General features: G+C 38.7%; 1 protein-coding gene across 4 annotated transcripts in view; it reads left to right on the top strand.

Moving 5' to 3' along the window:
* The window catches only part of ralgapa2 (Ral GTPase activating protein catalytic subunit alpha 2), a 99546-nt gene that overhangs the window by 32358 nt on the left and 44983 nt on the right, over window positions 1-22205 (top strand). For 2 of the 4 annotated variants that reach the window (XM_026934151.3, XM_034308307.2), the window contains exons 4-25: window positions 2804-2861; window positions 6093-6136; window positions 6871-7051; window positions 8206-8321; window positions 9233-9371; window positions 9965-10167; window positions 10729-10959; window positions 11349-11525; window positions 12285-12413; window positions 12670-12818; window positions 13038-13149; window positions 13300-13537; window positions 14575-14748; window positions 15964-16107; window positions 17444-17566; window positions 17720-17814; window positions 17924-18014; window positions 18508-18702; window positions 19923-20060; window positions 21218-21411; window positions 21594-21692; window positions 21883-22038. In XM_026934151.3, the coding sequence (XP_026789952.2) occupies window positions 2804-2861; window positions 6093-6136; window positions 6871-7051; window positions 8206-8321; window positions 9233-9371; window positions 9965-10167; window positions 10729-10959; window positions 11349-11525; window positions 12285-12413; window positions 12670-12818; window positions 13038-13149; window positions 13300-13537; window positions 14575-14748; window positions 15964-16107; window positions 17444-17566; window positions 17720-17814; window positions 17924-18014; window positions 18508-18702; window positions 19923-20060; window positions 21218-21411; window positions 21594-21692; window positions 21883-22038 (3186 nt within the window). The remainder of the gene's footprint in view (window positions 1-2803; window positions 2862-6092; window positions 6137-6870; window positions 7052-8205; window positions 8322-9232; window positions 9372-9964; window positions 10168-10728; window positions 10960-11348; window positions 11526-12284; window positions 12414-12669; window positions 12819-13037; window positions 13150-13299; window positions 13538-14574; window positions 14749-15963; window positions 16108-17443; window positions 17567-17719; window positions 17815-17923; window positions 18015-18507; window positions 18703-19922; window positions 20061-21217; window positions 21412-21593; window positions 21693-21882; window positions 22039-22205) is intronic. The other 2 variants (XM_053237309.1, XM_053237310.1) reach the window with 2 other exon arrangements.

The raw sequence follows: 22205 nt of genomic DNA, 5'->3' as shown, positions 1-22205 counted from the left end.
CACAAAACTGTCATAACTAAATACAACATACATTTACCTCGCATTTGAACATACAGAGTGAAAAAAAAATTCTAGAAAACAGCATATCTCATACCCTAAATATTTAGGACTTGCTGCCGTTTTGTCGAGTCATCATGTTCAGATAATGTTACATTCTTGTTCACATCCAGAGTCTTAATTAATATACCTGAGTAACTAACTAGCGTTCCTTTGGGATAAATTCTGCTGGCTATTAGGCTTGCAGTATAAAGATATTATCGCCCCTACACAATATTACACTGCCATAATATCCAGTGATGTTTATTCTGACCATATGACATTACCAGACCTCCCAAACTTTACGCAAAATACATAATACACCACAAAATACGTAATACACCAAAAGAGTTGTCTTTTTCTCCCCAGTAAAACAGGAGATGTGCCACATTAATCTGGAATGATTTGCATAGGTGTTATGAAGCCCCGCCCCCTTCTAGCAATCACATATGCTCTTGACACATGTAGGCTCTCACCCTTTCTGTTTAATGAGTTCTGTTTTGAGTTTATTAATGTGAAGTAAAATATATCAGTATGTTCGACATAGCTAACATTAAACAAGTATATAGCTAATATCAGTTAACTGTAATATTTTGGCCGAAAATAGTGTACGAAACTGTACGAAAGAGGAAAAAACTGAAAGGCTGGAAATGCTTATTTTCTTGCCTTTTTTAAGGCCATCAGTTCTTCCCTAATTTCAGGTGAAATTCAGTTGAGGATTAGGTTACTTTTTTTTTTTTCTTCAGAAATGTTTTATTAAAAAAAAAAAAAAAAAACATGGGCCATTTTCACAAGAAGACTACTGGGGGGAAAAAAGAAACTAAAATTGCTGAATGAATAAAAGAATGAATGTCCCCTTTTCAGAGCCTTACAGGCAATCTGATTGGCTCATCACACATCTAAGCTTTATGATTAAATTACTGAATTTAAAGAAATGATCATCCCATCTTTAAAAAAAAGTTTTGTTTAAAACAGTAAGGCTAATAGCAAATAAATGAGACACCTTTGTATGATTGCCATCTGGCTCTGTGAATAGTCAGTGGTGAGATGTTCGCTGTGTCGGTCCAGTGGCTCCCTCATGTAGGATCTTCTTGGCCACATTTATCGGTGAAAAGCACTAGTTTCTAGGAAGACACACACGCACACCCCTTTTACTGTTTTCGAGTATTTCCATTAGAGTACCTAGATTGCCTAACCCTTACTCAGATCCTCAGTAATCAAACTAAAGGCTGCCTTTATTTTTTAAATCTTGGACAAATACAGCATGTTTATTTGATTCATTGCTTGATTTTATGGAGTGCCGTTTATTTTCTAACTTAAAAACATTTATTTTTAAAAATATGTATTATATTAGTGAACTGATATTTTGAGAATCAGTGGCGTTATCCAGAAGAACTGGATATTTTAATTTTCTCTTTATGCATTCAAGTAGAAAAGTTTAAGGGAAACAATTTTATTAGCGACTATCTGTTTGTACGTGTTCTAATACCTCTAATGTGTTTTCTAACAATTGCAGAATAAAACTATTTTAAAATTATGCTTGTTTCTGGCTAATCCTAATACAAATCCTCAGATGTTACCAAGGTGCTGCTTATTCTCCAGGGCTGTAAAAGTTCTGGAAGTACTTTGTGGATGTGCTGCTGTAAATCCCTGCTAGGAGAGTGTTTTGGAGCTTCTGTATTCTCAGTCATGCACGCCATGTGGCAGGAAAGCCGAGTGCGGATCATGTAAATGCAGAGGCAGGCGAGGCGCAGCCTGCTGTAATGCTCCAGCCTTATGCCTGGAGAGCCATGGCAGATTAGAGCGGACTCCAGCAACCAGAGCCGCACGGCCACTCCGGGGCTCTACCCCGCCCAGTTCACATCCACTGTCTCAGCAGCCAGTGCAGCTCTGCAGGGGATCGCTTTCCGCCAGCATCGTGAGAGCGAGTGAAGCATTACTGAAACCTTTGTCTTCTGTTGTGGACTCCTAGTGCACAGGCTTTAACCGAACCTCCTCGACAGCTATCACCTCTAATAACGTGTCAGCTTCTTAAAGGCAAGGACAGGCACTAATCCTGAGCTGTCCTCCACACACACAAGCACACACAGAGGATCAATAACTACGTGTGACAATGCGCTACGGCTCATGTGCCATCACGCCTCAGATCAGACCAGGCAGTAAATGAGCTTGACACACTGAGACAGTGATGCTGACGTGGTGATTGATGCCTGTCACATCTTGCCTGAGCCTGAGGAGACAGGCGAGGGGGTGGAGGCTGGTATCCACTTCCACAGCTAACATGCTCTGAGTATAGTAGCAGCTGCAATGTTTCACATCTGGAAGAATTTGAGACTGCAGAATGCTCGATAGTGAAAGGCTGACATACTTTGTTCTTATGGGGCTTTCATTGTTATTGTTTTTTTGTTTTGTTTTTTTTGTTCTGACTTGATGAGCTTGTAGTAGACTGTCATGCTGTCATTACCCATAAAACAGTGCTGTTAATGTCATTACCCTGCTCGATTCCCAAGCTCCCCAGGCACTTAGTCTCCCTGTGGACCCTCTGAATTTGCCATAATGATGCAGTGTCAAAAGGGCAAGATGCTGTAATTCCGTCAATAGATGAAGTAATGACATCAGTGGTGTGAGTCTGTGACATTGCAGCTAGGTTTACACTGAGCACCATTTTAGATTGTGAAAGTTATTCCAAGGTTCTGCACAAAGTTGCTGTATATTGTTGTTTTCACTTTTTTTAAGCGCTAACAGTGTGAATTGTGGCCTCTTGCAGAAAATACTTCAACTGCTACCAGAGAAAATCAACAGTCGATGGCAGTTCCACAGTATAGGTAAGTGCAATTAAAACAGCCACTACGGTGCAGCTCTTTTCACCCTGAGGCAGGCTAACCAATCCTTGGCTTTAAACATCAGATTGTGTAGTGTCTTTATTGTGCATTTTGGTGTCATTACTGTTAAACTGATCTTAAGTGATGTATTCTATGTATGGAATTTTTTTCATATTAAATATGATGAATACATTAAAAAATATGTTATATTTTGAAAAACATTATTTGTGTGGAATCCTGGGAAAACCATTTACATGGTCAAATTTTGACACTTCCTACTTAGAGGTGCAGCAAAATTCATATTCAATAAAATTATGATACAGTGGTACCCCAATATGATATATTTTCAATACAACAAAAATAAGCATTGGCTAAATATATGCCATAGGTTTCCATTTTCAGTTGGTTAAAACTTTCACATTATACAATAAATGAAACTTAATAATGACAGTGTTTGTGTGAGCCGTTCAGACTCTTAAAAGCATATAATGAAACAAAAGCTGTGCATTAGAACGTGACAAACTTAAACATGGTTAGGCTGTGAGTTGCGTGGCTCCCAAGAGGGGGATGTCTGACAATATGGTAGCGTATTCGCTCATACAAATATTATGCTAAGGACAAATGTGCTATGTTTGTTGTAACTCCTGTAGCCTGTCCTGAATCGAGATTAAAAGGAAGTTACTTTCACACAGAACGGAATGTGGGCTTGATTATGTTTAAATGTTTAATACACCTTATGTAATAGAAGTGGTATTTTATAATGAATAACCTACTTTATTATGCAGTGTGTGACACACTGACACTGACATTTAGGGACCAAAACATGATACATCATATTGTTACAGCCTTGTTCTTACAGCCCTGTTCTTATATAGAGTTCTGCAAACTACAGGTCTTCCTGAACTGAATTGTTTCCCTTTTGCATGCATTACAACCACAAGTCATAGAATTTATCATGTCATGTTACCCCCCAAAATGAATATGGCGTCTAAAGATTTCATTCTGATGCCAGTGAAAGGCGTCTCAACTATCATCATCCACATCAGTCATATCACCTGAGGTCAAAGTCTCTTGCACTATAAAACGTCACTAAACATGAGCCTCATCATCACCTCTTTACTCGACTGATCTCTGACTCATTCAGTTCTGTTCTGTTGACTGAATTTCTTGTTCTTAATGTCTTTTATTGTGTTATTTAAACCTTTTTAAAACTGTCCTCTCTAAACTGTATAGTGTGTGTAAGTGCAGTTCTCTGTTTTGATGATGATGCGAAGACACAGGAGCATCATGACACCCTGATTACAAACTGAATTGATTATGCTCATTTCCATTTTGCTATGGCACATATCCAACAACTTAATCAAGTTGTGACGTTCATTATGTAAGGAAATCACGTAGCTAGCAGGGTTTTACGCATCTTTACGCAGACTGACTGCATTTATTACTGCTTTGTTGAACTGGCTCCTGACTCAGCATGGTCTTTGCCAAGACAAAACATGACAAGGTTTTAAAGTAAACTAAATTAAACTATTTCAAAATTGTTTTGGGGGAAATATATTTATGTTTTTGTGAAGTAGAGATCAGGAGTGTAAAGAAAAAAAATCAGAAAATCCATCCATTAGACTATGATGTAGGTTTACAGCCTTATATCCAGTTTAAATCGAAAAGGAAGATGTTTTAAAAAAAAAAAAAAAAAAGTTGAAAATCAATACACACGACGATAGATAAAAACTCTGCATGGAGTGAGTGAGTTTTTGAAAATACATTGGTTTCATAAAAGGCTCAGCAGGAAACCTTGCCAAAAGCACTTATAGCAAAACACTGCTATCAAATACACCCACAATACAAGATAGTTCCTATGATAGCAGCTATAAACTGTTATTCCCTCACTCAGGGAATAACACTGTTATAACTCACTATTGTTCCAGAACTCTTTGTCTCTTTAACAAGACAAAAAAAAGCTTGAATTTATCAAGAGTCAGGCACGAATCAAATTGTATTGGAGCTGAAACAAATCGGATTAGTGAACTGAAGTGTATTAAGTCATTAATGGTTTAACTGTATTATTTTTGTATCAGATACTCTGTATCAAGATGTGCATCATATCATCTGAAAGAGGGAGATTTACACTCTTAGTAGAGAAGTAAGAGCATGCTATTGGCAGAAAAACTTCACTTATGGTCTTAAACATTTTTGAATTAATGAAGTAAACATATTCAAAGGCAACAGACTTGTTGCTAATAGTATGCTACCAATAATTTCACATCTTAGTGTTTCTTCCGATTGGATAGCCAGATGTAGATCTGAGATGTTGAGGTAAATTATTATGTGTAATCGGGCTTAAGCCTAACACTCGGTTTGTGAGAGAAAATAATTAACTGCTGTACGAGAGAGGTGAGTAAATGAGAAATGCAAATAAGAAGCATGGATTGAAATGCAGATTGCTAATTGAATTATGCATCTTGGTTTCGGTTTCTCTAGCAGGAGACAAGAAGCTCAATTAGAGTCCTCCTCTAAGCGTCAGTGCCTCTGTTAAAGCACTGAGGCGGGGATTGATGCAGTCGCTTGCCCTCTGGGCTTCGTGTAGCTCATTTCAGTGATGATCCTCCTATTAGATGCACACAAACACACTGATGGGTGAAGCACTTTCTTAAACCTGCTGTCCTCATGTGACCACTGCATGGTATGTGTTACGGGACTGTATTAGGATGCAGCTGGTTTTTTAGAGAGAGAGAAATATGATCGATGAAACTGCTAATTTTTTTTTAACCTTTAGCGGTTTTAAAACACTCTAACTTTTGGAAAACATAGTGTTAATCATTTTTTCCACAAAAATAATGTTTGGAATAGTGCTGAATATTGTCCACCTCAATAGTGCAGGGAAAGTGTAGTAACCACGTTTCCGCTTTCTCTTTCCTCATGATTCACATATCTCTTCTTTGAGGTTTCAGTGTCTCTGTGTTTCATAGTATTCAGTTTCATTTTGATTCAGTAACACATCTATGACTGTTCATATTTCTGGGCTTGGGACTGATTCCAGTGAATAGCGAGTAGTTTTCCCTCTACTGTGACAGTGAGCTGTCAGATCACCATCTCATTTCATTGCAGCATTCACCTGATTGGTGTGAAAATTGTAGATCTTTGTGAAAAATGTAGCAGCAAACATGTTTTTATTGCACATTAGAATTTATTCTGCAGTATTTCAGGACTCTTGTATGCTTTTTATCTTTTCAGGTTCTATTCTAAAGAAACTATTACACACTGCCAACTCTTTCAAGGTGAGATGACTTGGAATTATAATATTGATGTACATACAGTTATAAATCACGTGTGTCTTGCAGAAATACTCTCACAGAGCACTTTATTAGGAACACCTGTACACCTATTCATTCATGCAATTATCTGATCAGCCAATCATGTGGCAGCGGTACAATGCATCAAATCATGCAGATACGCGCCAGCAGCTTCATGATGTTCACATCAACCATCAGAATGGAGGAAAAAATGTTATCCCAGTGATTTTGATCATGGCATGATTGTTGGTGCCAGATGAGCTGGTTTGAGTATTTCTATAACTGCTGATCTCCTGGGATTTTCACGCACAACAGTCTCTAGAGTTTACACAGAATGGTGCAATAAAGAAAAAACATCCAGTGAGCAGCAGTTCTGCAGACAGAAACACCTTATTGATGAGAGAAATCAGCGGAGAATGGCCAGACTGTAGAAAGGCTACAGTAACTCAGTTAACCATTCTGTACAATTGTGGTGAACAGAAAAGCATCTCAGGATGCACAATACGTCATACTTTGAGGCGGATGGGCTACAACAGCAGAATCTCAAAGGGATGTTTCCAAAATCTTGTAGAATCCATGCTACTAAGGATTGAGGTTGTTTTGAGAGCAAAGGGAGGCCCTACCCAGTATTACTGTAGTGTTCTTAATAAAGTGTTAAGTGAATGTATTGTAGTATGTCACTAGATATACTGTGTCTTATTGTGTGTGTGTTTATGCAGATCCGCTGTGAGGGCATGCGGCTGTTCCTGCTCTGGCTACAGGCTCTGCAGACAAACTGCGCTGAAGAGCAGTTGCTCATCTTTGCTTGCCTGGTGCCCGGTTTCCCCGCAGTTCTCTCTTCCAGAGGTCCCTGCACACTAGACACCATCATCTACAGCCCCTTCTCCAATCCTCCTGATGGTGAGAGCACATACATGTTCGCAGTTTCCTGGTCTGCAATAGCTGTCTTCTCTGCTGCATATGGTAATGAAGTCGAGACGGGTGCATTATTTCAGCTGCCACATTTACATAGTTCTCCATTTTCCTCCAGAAATTGTAACTAAGTTAAGCACTGTGGAAGTGAGGTGGACTTCTAATGACAATGATCACACAGTAAAAACTCCTAGAATCAGAATCAGAATTAGCTTTCTTCATCAAGTGTGTGCGCAGACACTCAAGGAATTTGTTGTGGTTTTTTAAGGTGCTCCTTGGTACATACATGGATGCATACCTACATATCTTACATGAGAACAGAAAACATTTAAATAGTAAGACTTAATAATAAAAAAAATAATAATAATAATAATGTGTATGAATCCGGAAAAGAAGATTTATGTACAGATTTGTGCATTATTTACTCTATATGCAGCTGTATAAATAAAGAGATATGCATATAATCTCTATCCCATTGTTTAGTTTGCAAAGTTTGCTGTTGCTGGATTTCATGTCATATATTGTTATTAACCCTATGACCTTATTTCTCTGAACGTTGTTTTTCATTGTCCTTAAATAATAGAATTTTTGCACAAAAGCACAATGATGTAATCAAATGTCACCTGGGAAAATGTAAAGGAACAAAAAGAAAGCCAGACCCAGATACTGAAAGGAATGATTTTTCCATACATCTCAGATTTTAATTTCTTTGTGACCTTGAACTGTCCGAATACCAAAATAAATTCACACAGTGTTTTTGCTGTTGTGACCAGAAGTCTGAATAGACATCATAGCTGAAAGGACTGAATGAAAGACTCCAATTTCTACTCGGGTATACTTTCCTTGATATTCAAATGACTACAGAACTTTATTACTATGAACTTAAAAATATAAAGAAGTAAAAGGACAGAGCTTCTGTAGTCCTAACTGCATTGAAACGTTTTTATTTGACTTGCACGCTGTCCCTGGACAAATGCTGTTTTATCCTAGACAAACCTGTCACCTCTGTCATTGCTTTTTAAACAAGCTATTTCAAAGCTCTGAAAATGAAATTGCAAGCTTTTCATGACCACAGATCTTTGGCAAGTGACTTCCTTACATTCCTAAATATTTATTTCGTTTATATTTTTGTGGTGGTGCAGCCAAGATCGTACCCGAGGAGATTACCCCTCTGGTGCCTGCTGTTCCTGGGGAGAAGGCTGTAGATGATCAGACTTGCTACATTCTTCAAACTGTACTGAAGTTTATGGTGGTCCAGGTGAGAAGGCACTCATACCATGAAGCTCTTCGTAAACATTCAAGTACAGATCCATGGTCAGTTTGCTCAAATCTTAAGTCTTGAAAATGTTGTATACTTGGTCTGTTGAGACCTGTTTCTTTGTTAAATTGTCTGCTTTTGGAATTATTCTGAGAAATCCCATTAGTGTCTACAGGGTGTCAATGAGTCCATTAAAACGTGTTAATTTCTTCATAATTACATCTTACAAATATTAAATTGTCTTAAGTCTTCATGATATTAAATGTTTTTGCTACAGATATTCCTAACTGCTATTTATTGTATGTATAGCTGATGGTCTATTACCATGGACAACAATTTCAGTGTTTCTAGTATTAAAAAATTAACTGTAAAACTGTTCCCTCAAAATGCAGCTGTAATTATACCTTAAAATAGTGAGCATTCAAATGTAGCACTGGATTGTGTCATAAAGTCTTGGAAATGTCAAAGCTGCACATCAAGTAAAAAATTTGAACAACCTTTATTTTAATTGGCAGAAATTAGTGAGTAATTACTACATAAAATAGCAAATAGTTTTAATATGACGTTTGTTAGTGTATTATTTATATTAGGCATCACTACAGCCATGATGTGTGCCGGCACTGTACCTGCAAATTAGCTACAGTTAAGGCCATCATAGTATAGTGTTCCTAATAAAGTGCTCAGTGATGTGTATGTTATAGAAATGTGAGTTTTTATATGTGATACACTAAAAATTTGTTCTTAAATTCCATTTGGAAAAAAATTGCACCAAACTGAGTACACCAGCAGACAACATTTAATTTCTGTAGAATTTTTTTTTTTCTTCTTCCCCCACTGATGGTTTCTCTTGTTGGATACTTGTTATTTCGTCCAGGCATTTGCTTAGCACTGATTTGAATCTCTGTTTATAGGCATCCAGTCTGGAATGGCACAAGAAGGACAAACAGGACTCAGGCTTCAGGTTTCTCTTTGCCCTTTTTAAGAAGTACTACCTGCCACACCTCTTTCCTTCATTCACCAAGCTCACCAACCTCTATAAGCCATTGTTAGGTAAGTCTTCACTTTAAATTCTTCAAGCATATTAACCTTAAAAGAGTTCACCAGAGTACAGTAGAGTACATTATATACAGTAAATACTGCCAAGGTATTCACCAGAATCAAAACCAACAGTGCTCAATCTTACTGTTTAGCCTAATTTACACAATAAAATCCTGTATGGATGTACACTTTTGGAAGAAACAAAGTGTCAAATTGCAGAATACCAATATTTATACAGAAATTTAGAAATGAGAGGGTTAACTATATTCTAGCTGTTACAGACATACTTGGAGCATTATACAGGGCTAAACAGAGCACCATGCCTTGCACAGAGCTACATTTACCTTTCCATTAGCTTTGATAAAGTATTCCCTTTTAGGATAAATGGCAATCTAGCACCTGAATAGGTTTACTTCCAAGTACGTCAGACCCCCTGCTTGAAGGTGTCCTTTTTTAAGTGAACATTAATCTCTCATTAGTTATTAGAAATTATTTGTTGAACAGACACGCAGAATTTTCGGAACAGAAATCAGAAGCAGAATGCATTTTTATTTACTTGTTTCAGTTATATCATGTCCTGTCTGTCCTCCCTCCCGCTCTCTCAGACCTCCCCCACCACCGACCGAAGCCTCTATATGTGCGGGTTTCACGCAACAGCGAGAGCACATTCTGCACACGTGATCAGTACCTAGCCCCCCGTGTAGCCTTCATCACCTGGCTGGTCAACTTCTTCCTGGAGAAGAAGTATGTGAGCTCAGCTACAACCAGCACTAAGAATGGAGGAGAAGTTCTTCCCAAGATCATCCAGGTAGAAGCAAGAAGGGCAAAAAAGTTCTCACATTCCAGCAGCTATCAGTAAAATATCTGTTCAGAGGAATAACTCTCTGTGGCTGCCAATAAACTCTTAGAAGCTCTATAAACATGAGAAAAAGCAAAATAGCCTGTTAGCTCTGTTGCTTGTCAGAAAGCTGAACTTAGCTGGCTCATGTGAATTTTGTTTTGAGGATATGGCTAGAGGGAACACTAGAGAAAGAGTCTGTATTTGTTTGAATTCTGATTTTTATATTTTTCAAATTAGAGAATTTCTGTCAAAATAACTGACCTTTTAAGGAATAGCATTGCAGCCTAAAATCCATATTTAATTACTTAAGTTAATAAGTGCAGCTGTAAATTGAAACCAAGGTTCTTTTATGTGATTTAATTTGAAAATATTAACCTCTATTCAACCTCTATTCAAACCTCTATTCATCTACGTTTATTTCTTTCTTAGTTTTGATGAAAGATTAAAGATAATTAGGAGTGGCTGTTATCTCTTTGTAAAATGCAGTAACGAGTACCCACGTAACCTGTGTATGTGTGTTTATACCAGACTGTAACTGCAGGCAGTAGCAGTCAGGAGAAGAGTAGCGAGTCGGAGCCCAATGGGCCGGCGGAGCAGGAGAAAAACCACTCGAACAGCAGCACACTGTCTGACCGCAGAGGCAGCAACTCCAGTCTGTGTAGCATTGAGGAGGAGCACCGCTCCGTTTACGACATGGTGCACTGCATTCTGCTCTCTACACGAGACAACGTCAACTTTGTCAACGAGGTTTTCCACCAGGTCAGACAGAATACTGACTCGTGTATAGCTGAGATTTCTGCACGGTTTGCTCGGTTGGTGTATGGTTTATGCTACAATGCTGCCACCTTGTGGTCATGTTGCATTAATATATTTTGTGCTTTTAAATAATACTGCAGTTACAACATATTGACAATAAAGAATGTTTAGCCTTATCTTGACAGTAAAATAATCTGTTTTTGGCTTGACTAATGCAAACAATATCAGTTTTTATTTACCCCTTGCCCTTTTTTGCCCATATTTTGCTGTTGGAAGTAAAATAAAAATGACTTAAACTGCTTATAAACAGGGCTTTGTTTTGTGATGTTAATATGGTAATAATGTAAATATTTTTAGGCATTTAATCCTAATGTTTTTTTGTCACCCCTCAGGCCTTCCTGCTGCCGTCCTGTGAGGCGTCAGCCACCCGTAAGGTGATTAAAGTGTACAGGAAATGGATTCTGCAGGATAGGCCCAACTTCATGACTGAGCCTGAAAAGACAGATCATGATGAGGAGACAGAGGCGGCACAGCAACCCATTGAGACTGACAGTACACACCACTCACAGGTGTTATACACATATACACACCTATGCATGTGAATATTTGTTTAAAAAAAAAAAGAGAGAGAGAGTTTCATGATGGTGTGTACATGGTTCGGTTTATCATCTGATTACCAATATGTTGAACATAAAATAAAACAATAAAACAACAAAGAGAGTCATTTCCTGATACCAAACACAATTATATGTTTAAACTTGGGCAGGTTTGGGTGATTTTTTTTAGTCACAGTAAAATCACAGTACTATTTTAAATGTTAAATTTTAAAATTTTAATTTTTGCTCAAAGTGGAACAATACAAAATTAACTCCTGTTAGAGGGGAAGCTAGGAATAAATAGACCATATATAAATTACACGAAGAGACAAACAACAAAAGAGATTACACGATTAAAACCCTGAAAAAAGTAAGTGTGTTCCTGTCTGTGTTTGTAACTGTTTCATGCCTATGCTCATGCAGATCCTGTGCTGTAAGGCTCAACTATAATGCTTTCATAATAGTAAAGAAGGATTATTAGTTATAAGGTAGAATTTTTTGCTCTCCCATTCAATATTATGACCAATATTGTTTAATATCATCACTGTAAATATTGTTTGTAATGAAACGTAAAATGTTAAGATAAATAATAAGGTTGTGTTGCCATAAAGGAAGTGAAAAGTATGGTTTGGATTAATAGGATGTTCTTTGCTGGTAAAGGAATCAAGACGGTCAAGTTCAGTCTGTATGTTTAGGCATACATAAAGGAAGCTGTTGTGTGTCTGTTTCTAGGAGAGCCATGGGCACAAGAGATCATCCAGCTGGGGGCGAACTTACTCCTTCAGCAGTGCCATCAGCAGAGGGTGTCTGACTGAGGAACAGAACCATGATGTGAAAGCTGGCATTCAGCCTACCCTACAGGTCCACACATACAAACACACTATAGCTTTGTGACCAGAGTCAAACTAAAGTAATAGCTTTTACCTCCACTTAGTCATCTGTGTAGAAGGAGATTCAATTTCTTTATTGTACATGGCTTATTAACACCTACAACTTTGTAAAGAAATGTCTTTGGCTTTACAACAAAATGTTTTGCAGTCGTGTTGCCATTACTGTGTCCGTCATGAATGGTGACCCATATCTGTTACCAGTATCTAATTTTTATAGGTGTTTACAGGTTTTCCTGACAAACTCTTCTAACGTGTTCCTGTTGGAGCCTTGTCATGATGTGCCCAAACTGCTTGAGAACCAAGTGGAGGTGTGCAGGGCCGTGCTCAGTATCTACCGCCACATGATTATGGAGCACAGCATGAACCGACAGACCTGGTACAGCTTCTCTTATTGTACACGCAAACAAACAAATGTTCAGCTCTGCAGCACAGCAGTGTATAATTTTTATATATATTATGCCAATACCATGACAGCACTGGTGTGGTTAGACTAATATCATTATGTACATTTTGTGCCCCTGAACTCTGATGTGGTGGAAAGCATCATATTTAAATGCATATTCACATGCTGATGTTCTGAATGTGGTTTTTTTAGGGAACAGATGCTGCAAGTTCTGCTGAGAATCACTGAAGCAGTCATGAAGAGGTCACAGGATGACCAAAGAAAAGACGCTTTTGCCCAGAGCCTGGCTAGTGTCCTCTTCAGAGTGAGTCAGGAGTCCCTCACACTGCAACACACTGTAGTTTACTAATAACAGGACAGTGAAACCTGCAGAGGAGCAGGTCCTCTGCACTGTTGAGCATACTGTTTCTTGTTTTGCTATGGTTTGAACTGTAACACGCCTGTTTTGCTTTAGACCATCATTGTAGCGTGGGTGCGAGCCAATCTCAGTGTGTTCATCTCTCGTGAGCTGTGGGACGACCTGCTGGCAGTGCTGTCCTCTCTCAGCCACTGGGAGGAGCTGGTGATCGAGTGGGCCAGCATCATGGACTCCCTGACCGTCGTGCTGGCCCGTTGCGTCTATGGCCTGGACCTCAACAACCTTCCACTTGACAAGCTCTCTGAGCAAAAAGAAAAGAAACAGCGGGGCCGAGGTGTGTGTGTGTGTATTTATTTGTGTGTTTGTAGTTTTGTTCACAATGCTTAAATTATCATTTAATCAGAAACAATAATGTCTCCGTTTTGTTTAGTTCACCCTCCATTATCTTCTATCCTCTACATGCCTGCACGCAGGAGTATTTATAAACACACGCAAACATTAAACATGTTGTAACGGTGTATGAGTACATTTCTTGTCACTAGTTTACTGCTCCTTTTCTTGCATGGGCCAAGGCTCTGCACACTGCTTTCCATCATGAAGCTGAATGGTCTTCCTTGTGGTTGGTTGTAAAGTCAGCTTTGCTGGACATTATCTCCAGCTTCTGGAGTGGCATTTGCCGAATATTTCATTATGGAATATTTTCAATGAGGATTTTTTTTTTTTTTTTTATAAACGAGTAGTTGATTATAATCGAGAATTTGTGGCAGCCCTACTCTTGACCTGTATTATTTTATGCATTGCACTGCTGACACATGAATGGCTGACTGGATAATTGCCTGAATGGGCAGGGGTACAGGTGTTCCTATTAAAGTAGCCAGTGGGTGTACAGACACCACTCTCAGGTTTTTCAGGTTAACATGTGTAGTCTATGTGCAACTACCACAGAGACTAGAACAGAAAACCTGTTTAATCAAAACACGTGTAGCATGAAATACACGAGAAAAAACAGCTGTTATATAGTTTTATCCAACTTTCCAACATTAAAGCAATACTGTAAAAAAAAAAAAAAATTCAATGACATGCTCTTTCCTCAAGGTTTTATGCTAATCCTTCACCCTTAGGCTTCCTTGTTCACATATTGTTGTCAGGAATTCTTAACCACAGGTTGTTTCCTCAATGTCTGAAAGTACAAATGATACTGTTTTAATTTGTAATTTGCAAATACCTTTGACTGAAGAGTTCAAGAAAGACTTGTATGAAAATACTTCCATGCTTGGTTTATTTTTTAAATTTTTTTTATTTATGTATTTAAATTTTTTTTGCATAAAGGTGCTATATAAATTGTATGCCTGTGTGTGTGTGCTTGTGTAGGAGTGATGCAGGATTCTCAGAAATCATCAGTGGTAGCGAGGTCATTCTCTCTGAGTTGGAGGAATGCAGGAGAGCAAGCTGGCGCTCAGGAGCCCATGCGCATCCGCAGTGCCACCACCACCGGAGCTCCTGCTGTGGAGAAGGCTCGCAATAACGTCCGACAGAAAGCATCAGGTCAGAACACCGCTCTGACTTCCTTCATTACTTTCTTTCTGTCTTCTTCCCTCCCCCCACACGCACTCACTAACTACATGCTTACCACTAGCGTTCTTGCTTTTAATGTGTAGGAGGAGATTGTATCTCTTTATGTGGAGAGCTGCTTGAATTTGGAGCAGATGCATTTGAGCCTCTCTTGAGCTGTGCATAGATATGTGTTAGCAAATGTGTGTGAAGGAGCCACATGAAACAGCATGGCTCCATATGTCTCATTTCCTTTTTGCCTAATTGGATTAGTTCTACAGTTATCTTCAAACAAGTCAGTTCTGCTGCTTTCGTTAAGAGAGCATTCACATCAGTTGGTGGGCTGTTTTTGATAGTTTCATTAAGAATGTAATGAATTCTCATTAATATGCATAAATAGGTAATACATTGCAAGTGGAAGCAAAGCTGATGATTAAAGTACGTTGCAGAGAAAATTTTTTAAAGAAAAGTATTCTATGAAATATGCCATCAGAGTCTATGAAATGTCTAGCTTTTGGTTTTTATCCTTACTTTACAATGCTATGTCTCATTGGCACATGCCATTGCTTTAGGGTTTCTAAACATACAGTTATAACATTTATTTTAAAATATCCAAAAACTCTTTGTTGATGGCATGTATATGTGTGTACAGGTGGGAGTAGAAATAAGAGCACAGGACATATGAAAACATTACCTTTATGATCCACATTTTGCATTTATTTCAGTTTCTCTAGGGAGAAAATATTAGAAATATGACTTGTAAACAGATTTTAAATAAATTGAGCAGAGCACATAAAGTAGGGAAAAGCACTGGTTTAATGGGTCATTATGGCATAAGGATTAACATCACAATGTGTAAATATATATAAATAGAACAGATTTGTTTTATGTCAGTATTCATTGCTGTTTCTGTATGTTTCTATGCATCTGTCATATAAATATCACTTGAAATATTCTTATTTCAGTAAATAAAAGGTTCCCTATCATTTTTAATGGGTATCTGTATTGAAGTCCAATAAGTAAACATTAAATTATAGAATTCTTTGTATTGATTTTGGTAATTTCTTATTCTAAACTGTAATATTGTATTTCCATGCTTTCAACACTTCCAATGAAAAGCTCTCAGCATGCGCTATTTTCCACACTGTAGGATATGGTTGACTTTGCTGTCTTTCTGTCTTTCTATTTCTGTGCTCGTTCCTTGGGTAGCTAAGCGAAGCCAGTCTATCAGCAACTGTGTGCATCTGTATGAAGCTTTGCCGGCCACCAAGAGTGTGCCAATGCTGCTGCACACTGTCAGCTCTTTCTTGCCTGGTATCTCTCACAACTCTCATTGCTCTCACAGACTCTCAGGTAACTGTGCTGTCTCAGTCTATTTGTGCTTCCAGTACTTTCACTTTCTTTCTCATTAACTTTCTTCAGCATCTAGGAATGTTTGATCACCTAAACTCACCTGATCTGTACTAAGAAAAATATAGCAGATTACTATTAGTAGTAATGCTAGTAATATTTTTATGTTTTTTTATAACATTACTTCATGTAAATTATATAGTGACTTATATATAACATGTGACATCTAATTATTCTACCATTATATTTTTTTATTTTTTTAGTATTTTTATTGTGTGTTTGTTGATACAATACCAATATCTGAGCTCTGTATATTGGCTGGTACTTCATGCTAATCAGACACTGACAACCTTATGGTAACTCCGCAAGCTTTTGCTGCTAAGGGTGTTTTCACACTTTGTCCATATACCTGAGTCTGACATTCACAAAGACGAATTCCTCCTAACTGTGACTTGATTGCACAGTTCCATATGTCCGAATGTGTACATGCAGGTTTGCACTAGGTTCATTTTTTCACTTTTTCCTGGTTTTCCTTTGGTAGCAACACTGAGTGTGGCTTGCTTCTGATTTTTCCCGGATTTTCTCCTTAACGTAGTCATGGCCAAATTCCACCTATCAGCATCACACAACAGCTACCAACCAGGGAGGATGAAGGCTGTCATGTGCTTCCTCCGAAGAAGTATCTTTTCACTGCTCATGCAACGTAAGGGGGTGGCATAACACGCTTGAAGGAAAAGTGCTAGCCGCCCACTTCCGCATACATGAGCTCACAGGCGCCCATTATTGGCTAGTGTCGCTGTGATTGATAGGAGAGAGAGAGTATGCCACCCCTCCCTCCCTCAGTTTTGCTCTCTTGGACTCCTGGCCACAGATGGCTGTGGCATTATCAGGATTCAAACTTGTAATATCCGTATGACAGGGCGAACACTTTTCTGTTACACCACTCCGGGGCCCACCAGACCACTGTTTTTAAGAGCACCAGGGATTGGTTTTTGGGGCTCGAATACACACTTCACCAACTATACCTAACCATACCTAATGCTGTACAAAATGCAAATGAGAAAATGCAAAACATAAGAGATGGGATGGCAGTGTGTTTTTAAAATAAGTGTGTCCTATGTTCTATTCTAATATCTGTATTGTGTCATTCAATATAACACCTGTTCAACACATTTATGCACAGAATTCAGCATTTCAGACCAGTATCGGCCTGAAAGCGATACTCAGTATCAGACCAGTACATACCAAGATATCAACAAACTAGCAATAATTATCTATTTTGTGTGAGTCTTTATTACTCCACATGTGTGAACTTTTGTATGACTTTTTTCCTTCTCAGATGTTGAAGAATGTCAGTTGTCTGAATGTGGAGGAGAAGGAGAGATGGGAGAGGGAGACAATCCCCTCCCTCGCAGCAGCAGCACCTCGGATATTACCCAGCAACTCACGGACTCCTTCCCAGGTACACACGCACACACGCACACACACACACACACACACACACACACCTCACTTTGGAGATATTGCCTTCTTTTGGACTAGGCCTATATTATTTATAAGACAAGGTGTATTATAGTCCTTATATCATTTTATTCTGTGTTTGTTGAAATTGTAGGTCAAAACAGGGAGGACTCTCCAAATGCAAGCTATTCTGATGGCAGATCCTGGGTATGTGACAACAGCTCAGTAGGCAAGAGGGAAACACCCACGGTCAGTACTGTTTTACACATCCCTTTTTAATGATTATTAGACCTCTGTAGATCATTTTGTATGAAATCTTTTGAAAAAATATTGTGTGTTTCTCTCATGTGCAACTTAGATTCTGGTGCGGCGGAGCAGCAGTCCTGGAGATATTGACTACCCAGGAGAGACAGGGTCTGTGAATGCAAGGACAAAGATCCGGGAGAAAAGTAAGCTGCTTACCAGAGCATGCCCTTGAGCATGCACTTTAATCCTTCTCCAACCATGGGTTTTCTTAAAATCATAATAAACATCTTTTGTCATCAACTACTTCGCTGTAAAAAACTTTATTTTTGATAATCAAATATGAATGAGGTAAGCTTAGAACCTATCAAGATTTGTAAAGTAGACTGAGCTATGAGTTATAATCTTGTCTCACCTTAGAGTTTTAAACCACAAAATAAGGATAAAATCTGTGCATTTAAGTGTCATGGTCCCTGGATATTTAAGTGTCATGGTCCCTGGAAATTTAAGTGTCATGCTTCCTGGAAATTTTTCAACTCCCTAAGGAATCTTTTGAAGAAAAATGTAGTGAAACAGGATTCATTTGATATACATCTATACTAAACTTGGCCACGGTTTTGAGTAATGTGGTGAGTAATTGTGCTCTCTGCACTGGTGCTATAATGGACACATTTTTGTTGTCTTATTCACTCTTTGTAGGCGAGAGTGTGAGCAGCGAGACCTCAAACTCCTACCTGAATGACGCTGACGTAAATCTCCTGACGTGGCAAGCCGTGGAGGAGGAGCAAGACTCTTCCTCTGCCAATGACGTCAGTGTGAGCGTTAACATGGGAATGACCACTGATACAGAGAGCCAGAGGAGTCTACTGCTGAGTCAGAGTGAGGCACTGGCAGGTACAGCAACCCTCAGTTAACAAACGGGCAGGACTTTAGTGTTCCAGCAGCTTGGTTGATTAATAAGGAGTATCGCACGAGCAAGAGCGCTGTTGTAATGAATTTCAGCACAGCTGTGATTACCTGTGGTGCTCAGCCTGCAGCCTTGTGCCTATGGTCAAATCACAGCTACGCTGTTATTCAGTACAAAAGCATGATTGTGAGTGTGATGTTGCCTTAACACATACAACAGTTCTATAAACAAGAAATTAGTTTAGAGTAACTGGCATTTCAGACACAATATGGCCAAATATGTTCTTTATTTTTGCTCCTCCAACGAAAATCGCTCTCAAAGAAGCCACAACTACTAGGACTACGGCTACTATTGCAACGTCTACTATGACAACTACCACGACTACTCCTACTGTAGCTACGACTACTGCTACGACTATGACTACTATTACAACTATTACTACTGCTTTACTGCTACTGCAACTACTACTACTACTACTACTGCTACTATTACTACTACTAATAATAATAATTTTTGTTGTATTTATTTAGTTAGTTATTTTTATGTATTACTTTTCTCACATTCACTGTTGTAAGAAAGCTTGGAGTGTGGAGATATTGCTGAATTAATTTGAAGAGTCTGAAGGCATAATGATGTGCCTCTCATAGAGGCCTGTCTGATCTTAGCAAGCACCAATAGACCACCACACATTGCTAATAATAGACATATTTCTTACACATACACACACATTGATTACTTTATGCAATGTATGGAGCTCCCAACCCTTCTCAGCTTTGTCCTTCTTGACCCTTCATCTGTTAACACTTATCCATCTTCGCAGCAAGCAAGTGCGCTGTCTGTTTCTCCATACTCATCCCCTGTATTCACTATGTGAATCCATTTCTCTGCATGATGAAGGGTGTCACATGGCTTTTTATGGTATTGCATATCCTAGTGGTTTTGTGTATTTATGTGTCCCTTTGTATTTGTGAACATTAATCCATCCTCCTCTGTGAATCCCTCTCATCCTTAACAGGTTCATTTTTCAGATGATATCCAAAGCACCGTATGATCAAATGTTAAGTCTTCTTACATTTGGTAGTGCTGCTGATGGCGAATCATCTACAGCCCTGTGATCAATCAAAGCACCACATGTTTCCTGTTTGTGTTCTGTGGATTGATTGTGTGTGTGATTCTCCACCTTGTGCTTTCACCACTGTGTGTGTAGGTTCTGAGTGTGTCCACTCGCTCCACTCTGCCCCTCTGTCCCCATGTCCCCCCGTTTCTCCCACCCTGCTCCTGCCCCAGGGTTACAGTGACGGCCCTCAGCTCCTGGAGGACGCCATGCACATGCCTCATGACCTGGGTACTGAACCAGTTTTCCTCTCCAACTTCGCTGACCTCCAAACCTCCTGTGTCCCTTGTTCACATGCTCTTACATAAAAATTTCAAAATTAATTTTAAAATTTGGCTGAACACGTTGACCAAAGAATTCAAGAAAACATTCTATGAAAATGTGTTTTGCGTTAACATTTATACCACAGCACTGTTGAACTCTTAAATCTGACCAATCAGATTTAGTGCCAGCTGAAAGGCAAATCACAGGTTTATATTAATGAATTTGTTCTAATATGTTATTGTTTCTATAGTAACTGAATACATAGGGACCTGGGATGAATGCTCCACATAAACATTAAAAAAAATAGGATAATTGTTGATATGGTGAGTTGGAGACTATTATTTAGCATTTTTTGGAAAGTCTCCAGCAGAACAGTCAAAGGTAAAGCTGTACCTTTACATTTTCAGAGGATGTTGCGTTTGGCAGTTTCTTGGTAACAAACTGGATTTTTTGTCTTTTTAATGTCAAGAAAGAGAAAAAGGAGGCTGGCGAGGCTAGCTGCTATTGAGGCAAGCTGCAATTATGTAAGTGTTAACAGGAGTTAACTTGTTTGGCAGACATTCCACAACATTAAACTTAAGTAAAATGGAAAAAAAGTATTATGTGTCTTGCCTTAATGAATTAAAAAAAAAAGGTAGGGCAAATTGCTGTGGTATAAGTGGAATAAACCATGTGCTGTTATTGTTAAAAAAAAAAATGATATTGAGATGAAATTACACCTTGTAGGTGATTATCTTCGTAGAGCAGCACACTCATTCGTGTTTTATTCCTGACTTGTGTTTCCTTACTTATCAACTTCAGCAACTGCGTGAAACTTAAAACAGCTGTTTTGAAATGTGACATTTTCATTGTAAGTGAGTCTTGAGTAAACAGGTTTTTCATTCTTTTTTGAGTACAGCGAAATGACTTAATTATTATTAGTAGTAATCACAAGTTATTCAGATGTAATAGACAAAGGAAAGTAGCAAATATGATGTGAAAACTATTATGTTTGAAAACTCAAAGGTTTCCTTTCATTTTATTTACTTTGTGAATACCAAAATAATTTTACGTAACAGTGCTGCTAAAATTTCGGCTATCATTCTGTTCTTTGACTTGTATTGTCTGATCTGTTTGGCTTACAGACAGCAGCGAGTTTCTGGCTGATGACATCAGCATCATCGCCGGTGGCTGTTTGACTGGCTGGCATGCTGACTCTGCCTTTGTACTCTGGAGGAGGATTCTGGGCATTCTGGGGGATGTTAACAACATCCGGTGCCCTCGAATCCATGCCAAAGTCTTCGGCTACCTGTATGAGCTCTGGCACAAGTTGGCCAAGGTAATGACTCTGATAATTTAGGAAAACTGGTTCCCAAGTAGTGACGTCTAATACCCTTAAAGAACACGGCAAACACTTGAATCTTCAAAAATTCAAAAATCTGCCACTGATGGGTGCTAGGATGTTCCCTCAGTTTTTTTGTTCAAAGTGAAGAAAATTTTAAAAAATGTTTATGTTCCCAGATAAGAGATAACCTGGGGATCAATGTGGATAACCAGTCAGCTCTGCCCACAACACTGTTCATTCCTCCGCTTCGAATGTTAGCTTCCTGGCTTTTCAAGGTGCGTCATTATTTTATGAACCATGCATGGTTATGTGATGATTGAATTAGGTATAGAACTGAAATGTTGACTGAGTAATCTACAGAAAGGTCAGCTTTATCCTTTGGTGTGGCTTTATCCACACTTGTTTGTGATGAATCATTCCTTTGACATTTTTATTGATTTTCTGCACTTTTCTCTGTGTCCCCAGGCCACCATGCTGCCTGCAGAGTTTAAGAGTGGGAAACTGCAGGCTTATAGGCTGATCTGTGAGATGATGACTAAACATCAGGATGTGCCACCCAACAGTGACTTCCTGGTACATCTCTACCACGTCATGCACAAGGGCTTCACTAGTGATGATCAGGTATCTGTCAGTCCACATGGGATCTAACACCTTCTTGCTCCACATTCTTTGTGTTTGTAGTCTTAGTAAGTTCTTTTATCACATCACAGTGGGGACACAAAGAGAATTTTGTAACCTTTGCTAGATAATATCAGTACCTCGATATTATTATATTATACGACATTAGT

Source organism: Pangasianodon hypophthalmus, chromosome 10 (assembly GCF_027358585.1).
Source record: "Pangasianodon hypophthalmus isolate fPanHyp1 chromosome 10, fPanHyp1.pri, whole genome shotgun sequence".
NCBI lineage: Eukaryota > Metazoa > Chordata > Actinopteri > Siluriformes > Pangasiidae > Pangasianodon > Pangasianodon hypophthalmus.
This window is presented reverse-complemented; position numbering and strand designations above follow the sequence as displayed.